This window comes from Phaethon lepturus, unplaced genomic scaffold (genome assembly GCF_000687285.1).
Source record: "Phaethon lepturus isolate BGI_N335 unplaced genomic scaffold, ASM68728v1 scaffold29508, whole genome shotgun sequence".
In the NCBI taxonomy this organism is placed as follows: Eukaryota; Metazoa; Chordata; class Aves; order Phaethontiformes; family Phaethontidae; genus Phaethon; species Phaethon lepturus.
In genome coordinates this window covers 1,996-10,480 of record NW_010555968.1, presented here as the reverse complement: position 1 = coordinate 10,480, position 8,485 = coordinate 1,996, and the positions used below count along the sequence as shown (strand labels likewise).

Sequence of the window (8,485 nt, the reverse complement as noted above, 5' to 3'; positions counted from 1 at the left end):
GGCCGGCTCGTGGCGCTCCGCTCGGCTCTGCGGTTCTCTTCGCGCCCGCTGCCTCAGGCCCCCTGGACGCCCACCGGACTGGACAGGCAGTAACGGCCCTGGGTGCGGGCTAGCGCCCCATCCCTCTTCAGAAGCTCGCACCAGGCCTCGGTCAGTGAGGGAAGCTTCTGAGGGCTTGGGGAAAAAAATATTGTAGAAAGCGTTTTATCTCGCTGTCGTTGGTGTCCGCCGAAGTCTGTGGTAACGCTACGCTTGGGACTGATGCCAGTGTTCTGCTAGTCGTGCCTGGGTGCGGCTTTGTATACCTTACAAAGGGAGCAAGTCTCCTGAGCCTGCCAAGTGCCTTGGTCTTAACTTCTCTAATGTTCCAGCTTTTCAGGTGGCTTCATCATGGATGTAACTGTTGCGGAGTATATCCGGAGAACGGTACTAAAAATCCCACGAAGTGAAATCAAGACAATGCTACAGAAATGGGGCTTTCTCTCCGAGACGCAGCTGCAAACCGTAAACTTCCATCAGATAAAGGAGAACATTTCTCAAGACGTTGTTCAACTCTGTGAGGTAATCCCTTCCTTCGGGAACTGCCTGTCAGTGACATGCAGGATGTATGTTGAAGCACCATAAAAAGCATTCTTACGAAAAAATTAATTTTCTTTGGCCATAACACAGCATCAAATAGCAGTTTGTAGTCTGCAAATGTAAAGCTGAGCTGGTAATACCATCAATTTTGTCTGGTTGGTAGGAGTGTAGGATTGACCTTTACTGAGTAAGGCAGTACATATTTTGAGCTCTAAGTTGCACTAGGTAGATAAAAGCTCAGTGTGTTAAACTTTTAAGAAAGGAGTGTTTTTCTAAATTGGAAAATAAAGACATTGATTGAGATGTCTACTGATTACACAGTGCTAACTTAAATTTATTTAGTATGGGTAATAATAGCACTAGTTTATATGTTTAGACTTTTTAGATTTCTTTCAAAAAATGTTCCTGGACAGAACTACTTCTGTTCTGTGTACTGCAGGCAAAAAATGTTTTCTGATGTCCTACTTACTTATGCTGATTTTGGTCTACCAGCAATCTTTACATGTACCAGGTGTCTCAATATATGGTATCATAACTCAGATAGATACAGATATTACTGATATTTCTTAAATTCTATGGGGTTTTATATTATTCCCTTTGAATTTCATACTCAAAGATTAATTGCATGGGGTGTAGATCAATCTGCAGGCAAGAAACTGTTAAGTTATTCTTGTAAGATAGCAAATGTCTCATTTTAAAATAGCATTTGTTTCTGAAACATTCTTACCTGTAACAAGTAGCATCATAAAGTTTCTTTAAAACCTTTTCATGCTGTAAAGGTTAAGTAAAGAGGAACCAAGCATGTTAAAATTCCTGACAGTGAAATACTAGTCACTGTTCTATAGTTTCATGAATACCCATTAATTTTACCTTCTAATTGCTTGTGCATCATACTATAAGGACAAAATTCTTCTTGCTGCCTCTGCAGAAACACTTAAACCTTACTGAAATATCTTTCATTACTGATTTCTCAAAACTGTATTTTGTGCACGTTGGGACCAGATGTGGTGTCTTTGAGGAGAGTGTACATGTTCAGTGCAATGTAATTTAAACTAGCAGTACTGAGATTTTTCACTTACTAAACAGTGTGATTTGTGTTTAAACTCTGATGTGTAAACTCTGGAGAAGAGAAGGCTGAGTGGGGACCTTATCAATGTCTATAAATATCTGAAGGGTGGCTGTCAGGAGGATGGAGCCAGTCTCTTTTCAGTAGTGCCCAGTGATAGGACGAGGGGCAATGGGCATAAACTGCAGCACAGGAAGTTCCACCTCAACATGAGGAAAAACTTCTTCATTGTGAGAGTGACGGAGCCCTGGAATAGGCTGCCCAGAGAGGTTGTGGAGTCTCCTTCTCTGGAGACCTTCAAAACCCGACTGGACGCGTTGCTGTGCAACCTGCCCTAGGTGATCCTGCCTTGGCAGGGGGGTTGGACCAGATGATCTTCAGAGGTCCCTTCCAACCGCTACCTTCTGTGATAGAGCATTTTGGACTTGCAGTTCACCATGCACTGTTATTCTTCTTTCCAGGAAAATTCTGCAGACATAAAGCAAGCAGCTGTCCTAGACATAATTTGTAAGTGAAAAATGAATTAAAGTAACACCTTTATGTTTTTTCTCAGTAGCTTGATAATGCCCTTAATTACATAGCAATTAATTGCCCTGGTGAGGTACAGATGCATTTTGGATTTCAAAAGCTCAAAATCAACAAAAGCATGTTTGCTTCTTCTGAATGTAAACTGTGGTGAGCCACATCCAGCACACAGTTATAAATGTAGAGATATGTTTGTCTCCAGTACGCACCAAACCCTAAAATCACTAATATCGTGCTCCAACAGGGAGAGACATAGGCAAAACTATCAGCAAATACTCCATGCAGAACTCTAACTCCAATATTAATTCACAACTTGATTGCATAATACTTTAAATCTCAAGGTTTGTCTTAGCAGTCTACACTTCTTAGTTTGAATTTAGACTGAGTTTCAGTCATTTTAGGTAAAATCCTTCTTTAAACACTGAACCACAGGTACCCTTTTTTAGTTACTTAGCTGAATTACAAAAGGTCTTCCCATCTCTTCCAATAAAAAAAACCTAATTTGCTTATAGGTTTACTAGGAGTGGTAGTTCAAGAATGCTGAATAAGTTACACTGCAGTATCAGAAGTAACCTTTTTGAAGTAATCTGGTCATAAAAGTATTATTTGTTCCTTTAATGTTTGATAATACACTGAGCAATTCCTATTTTTCTTAGACAACCACATCTACCCAAACAAAAGAGTGTGGAGTGTTTACCAGATGAACAAAACAGGTAAAATGCCTTTCCTTCCTGTAACCTCACAGTTCTCAGCAACTTACTGCAGTGCTGCCTCATATCATACATTTTAAATACAGATATAGTCTAGTATGGATTTTTTCTATAGTTATCTTTAACATTTAACTATAGTCTAGTATGGATTTTTCAACAGAGATATCTATGTTTTTAGAATACTTTTGATCAACTTCTTAAGCAATTATTAGAAATTAGTAACTACTAATTAAATATTAATCTTTTCTCTATATAGCAATAATGAGGCTCAAATTTAATATACAGCTTTTATATGACTATGCAACTTCAGCTTTTTCCGCTTAATATTGTTTCAGCAAAACTAAAAACACCCCTGAACTAGTTCTTGTAAACACAATTCTTGTTTCTTTTTTTTTTTTCCTTGTGTAACAGGGGAAGAAACAGAATTTTTTGACTTAGCAGATTTCAAAAAAATATTTAAAAGACAACTTCGGTCAGCCTTGAAAAATGTAAGAATAAATGCATTCTAAATTTGTTACACAGCTCTGGTGTCAATAGATTGTTTTCATAACTTTAGCAAGGTTTATTTTTGGGGTTTTTTTCCTTACTATGTGCATGAAAAATTAAATGGAGTTACTCATTTGGGAATAGTAGGAACTGCATGTGAAATAGGAAAAATGTATCACATATCTATTCTAGCAAATTTACAATTATGCTGGAGTGAAATAAAATGTAAGCTTGCCTTAAAATATGACAGGCTTCAAGAAAGGCGGTGTGTTTATCTTTTCCATCAAATCTTTGACCTATTTGAGTGTATATGTTGCCTAGGTAAGTTGATACTGCTTTGTCCTGTTTGTACCCAATAACAATACACAAACAAAATTGGAGCAAACAGAGTATAGGGGGAATTTGAAGTAGGCAGTAAGCAGGACAAGGAAGTTCAGTTATTATGACCTTGATTAGTAGCAAAATTGTATCCATTTCCTTTTAGTTCTGGTTTTGAAATGACATTTTGTGATGGCTGTGAGAACTTGGTCCTGGTATTTCATTACATTACAATGACTGAAAGACCACTGTCAATAGCAAAAAGCAGTTCCTAGACTACAGAAATGATCATGCTAAGAAAAAAATGGAAAGCAGGTACCATCTTATCACTTTTTTACTAATAAATTTGCAGAAGCCTTTTCTTGCTTTAGCTCACCAGCTTTATCTAAGCAAGGTAATAGAAAATGCCTCTGGCTAGTTAGCTGTGTCACTTCTTGATGCACAAAGGATTCCCACTGACAACAGTAGAGGGCAACAAATACAAATCAGACAAACAGATCATCAGCTGCAGTTCATATAACTTTATTATAATAAAGTTTTGCAATATTTTCTTCTTTTTTTTTTTTTTATTTCAAAAAAACTTTGGGAAGTGATGGTCTAGCAATTTACACAGTTTATGGCCTAGCTGGGCTAAAAGCCTGACTACATGTGCCTCGGTCAAAGGGAGGTGGCTGTTTTTTAAAGGAAGTTTTCCCACTCTTAAGTCACCCAGATTGATTCAAGTTAAAAAGAAGTAACTGAGGAGCAAGTCTACAAGAAAAGGAAAAGGAATCTTTTTCTGATTGTGTATTCCTGAGCAGTCATAAATTCAGGTCTAAAATCACAGTTGATCAAAAATTTAGTTTCTCAAAAATTGAACATCTTGGAAATATTGCTACTAGCCCTCCATCTAAATAGACATATTTTTGTTGCTTTTTTATTTTCCCAAAAGAGAGGCTTTTGTAATAAACTATTTTTATCTTCACCCTTCAGAAGAAAACGTACAGGAAGAAAAGTTGTATTAGAGTTTGAAAGGTGATTTTTTTTTCTCTCTCATTTGGGGGGGGGGGTGGATATTTGATTTAAATACAATCCTGACCACACTAGTGAGATTTGTTGCTTATTCAAGCAGCTGTATACTAAATTATGTTTAGGTCTTGTGAACACAGGGTTAAGAGATAACAATATTTCTGGATGCCTCAATGTGCTGGTAAATCAAAGCTTTTCTTTTTCTATTAGGTCACCATCAACTTCAGAGAATATGAGGATAATGCAATCTGGATTAGAATTGCCTGGGGAACACCATATAAAAAACCAAACCAATACAAAACCAGTTATGTTGTATACCATTCACAGACTCCCTACGTCTTCATTTCTGCCTCAGTGCTTAAGAGCAATTTGCCTCTGCTATGTCAGGTACAGAATAAAGCTGTGTACACCCTGACTTCATCACAGTCATGCAGAGCTATAATTGTGTTAGCTTTTAAGAGGATGAGTAAAGCTTTGTCATTTAACATACTTTACTAATTTACATAGTCATTTTTTTCCCTGAGCTTGTGATAAAAATGGGGCAAAAAATAATCTTTGTCACCTTTGGAATAGTGCATCATGAATAAATTTAGTTTATTGGGATTTTTGCTGACTTTGAATTGTTCCAATTTCTTAACCAAGTGTTAGGCAATATTCAGTTAAATTGTCTCATAGAAGTTGAAGAATATTACATCAACACAGTTAACCTCAAGAACTAAACGTATGAGCTCATCAGGGAATGCTATTAATTAGTATTAAAAGACATCTTTTGTCAACTTGTGGTAATCGGCACTGATAGTCTTTCATTTTTTATCTATTTAGCAGACTTCTGTACTAGTAATTATTTTATGAATCTGTTTGTTTATTTTTTCACTGATAAGGATATAGGGCTTATCTGGTTAATCCTGTGAATGCTTTTAAATATTAACCTAAGCTTAATAACAATCTATTCAATGTTTTTTCAGACATGAGAATCCTGATAGTTAAAGGGCGGTTGCTTACCCTGAAACAAAAACATTGCAATATCTAGAAATGTTGTATTTTTTTCCATATTACAAACACAGTGATGATTAAGACTGTTAAAACAATTTCAATTTTTATTTAAAGGCTCTGGTTGTTGCTTCCAATTACCATGACATCCATGAGATGGAGCTTCGAGGTCATTCTTTAAACTCCCTTAAAGATATTGTGTTCAAGAGATATAGCCAGGTGAGCCACTTCAGAAGTGCACCCTTAGATAAGTCTTGTGTTTTGTTTCAGCTCTAGTTCTTGCCCCCTAGCAGGGGGGAAAATTCACCTCTTCCAAGAGACCATCAAGTTAAAATAATATTGAACTAGAACTACTGAGGTGGACAGCCTTTCATTAAGGCAACATTACAATGGAGATTGTAATTACTTGGTGTTCCACCTGCTCTTTATTATTGTTATTGCTGATGGTTAAACTCAGTCTCAAAATTGTATGAACAATTCCGTCCTAGGATTTTTTAGCATTGTTTCACTAGGCTTGCTAGAGCAATGAGTTGAAGGCTACTAGAATGGGCACGTGCTCTGCTCATACATGTAAAAGTTGTAAATGGGGAAATGTTCGCAAATACCATAGGACGGGCATTCTTTTCTCAAAATAAAGCTGGGCTTTCTAACTTCTAGTAATTATCAAAAATTGGAAGAATACTCACTTTTAGAATGAGAAGAAAAAAAGAGGTCTGGAAAATTCTTTTCAGCTGCAACCTCCAAAAGTAGAAGTGAACTAAAATCTTTTTTCCCCTATTTAGAACTTCCAAACTTATGGTCCAAGATCTCCACAAGAAAGCAGTGTAGCACCTGAAAGTGGTATGTATATTTTATATTAAACAGCAGTTTGAATGCCATTACTGCTGGCTTCTGGAATGAGGTTCATAATAGGAAATATGTACATATGTTACAGTACTGTTACATTATCCATCCCGTTATAGGGTGCTGTAGTAATACCTGATGCCCAGTATCTCCTTTCATATTATCTTGGGTTTTTCTCTTGGTAAGAACTGAAAATGTAAATCATGGAGACAACTAGGTTATGAAAAAAAGATGGCAATGAATTCTTTAAAAGTATATTTTCAGATTTTCACTGGAGTAATCACCTGATCAGAAAACCAGAATTGTATCAGCTGACAAAGTGGTCTTTCTGTTTTTTCTCTTCTCATACCTACTCTTTTTCCCTGCAGTAGATCTAAGGATAGTTCAAGAAAACACAAATGAGAAAGAAAGAATACAGAGAGTGAATCAGGAAGTTTTTGGTGATGGTCCCCAACCAAAACTGGAATTTGCACAATATAAGGTAGTAAAAGCAACAATTTTTTTATATATAATTTTAATGTGGTAGCTACATTAAATTGCAGATTGAAGAAATACCAGATTATTAAAAAAAACCAAAAACTTGAGAGAGGACATTTTAAAATTAATTGAAAGTATCTTTAGGAAACAGATTTGCATTGAGATTTGGTCAGACTACTATATCATATTTCAGTCTTTCAGCCTTGTGAACTAAACATTTTGATTTGTTTTTGTAATAAAGGTAGACTCATACCAGCAGTGTGTTGAAGTGTGAGAAATTAGGGTTATGTGAAGTACATAAAAAGCTCACGCTACACATAACACCATAATTTAACTTCTTGGATGATGCATGGATTTTATCTGATGAACAGATATACTGGAAATTCTAAGAGATACTTAATATTTTACAATATTGCTGAACAAGCTGCCTCTTTCAGCAGCAAACTACCACGTGGTGGCACCCTCGAATTTTATGAAAATACTGCTGCAGCTGGAGTCATGTTAACACAGAAATAATAGACAAAGAAGATACAGTCTTATTGCATGTTACATTTTTAATGTAATATTTAAATAATAACATATAAATAAAATATATGCATTGCTTATACTCCCTGGTTAAATTTTGTGTTAACAGCTTGAGACGATGTTTAAAAGTGATCCTAAAATGGATGTTTTGGATAAAAAAGAACCATTCAGATGTGTGGTCAAGTTTTCTAGTCCACATCTCTTAGAATCACTGAAATCCTTGGCACCAGCGGGTAAGTGTTCCAACTCTATACAATGGAGGAAAAATCTGCAGTTAAATGTTTTTGTCATCTTACATTCCGCTTGTATCTTGCGTAAGGGAGAACCTTCATAGTTTGTTTAAGAGTACATAAAAATCTAGTAGAATAAAAATGTCACCACTGTAAAAACTTATGTCTAAATACATACCAGTTTGTTCTTAGAATTACTAGTTTGTACATTGATACTCAGGCTGTGTTTCTAGTTTTTGTAACAGTTATGAAAGGTAAATATTTGTTGAGTTAAGCTATAATTATCTGTTTCTCTCTCCAGGTATGGCTGATGCACCACTTTCACCACTACTTACATGTATACCACAAAAAGCTAGGAATTACTTTAAAATTAGAGAGAAAAAAGGTTTCTTTCCAGGAAGTTTTGTAAGCCCTTAATTTAAAACTGATTCATAGAGAATTATACAACTCATTTATTACTGGTATCCAAATCATAATAAACTTTAAAACATCATATTTTTTAAAAAATAACTTATTCTTTGATAATCCCTTGAGGTTTTTTCAAATTATGGCTTCTTTGAATTATTTTTCCACAGTTGTCTTTAACAGAAGAGTCCTTAAATAACAAAAAAATGTTAATTGCAAAGTTTAAACAGATCGTGGTTATTTTAAACTGAGATGTGATGACTGCTCTTAACTATATTTTTAATAGTATTTATGACTATAAAGCTTAATAAACATAAAATAAG

The 8,485-nt window shown here is 35.6% G+C and overlaps 1 protein-coding gene across 1 annotated transcript; it reads left to right on the top strand.

Moving 5' to 3' along the window:
- Positions 1-390: 390 nt before the first annotated feature.
- CENPN (centromere protein N) lies at positions 391-8,174 on the top strand. Its single transcript, XM_010292343.1, has 10 exons — positions 391-561; positions 2,107-2,152; positions 2,827-2,883; positions 3,292-3,368; positions 4,903-5,079; positions 5,800-5,901; positions 6,465-6,522; positions 6,894-7,006; positions 7,637-7,760; positions 8,059-8,174. The coding sequence occupies exons 1-10, from the start codon at positions 391-393 to the stop codon at positions 8,172-8,174; spliced, it is 1,041 nt and encodes a 346-aa protein (XP_010290645.1).
- The last annotated feature ends 311 nt before the right edge of the window (positions 8,175-8,485 follow it).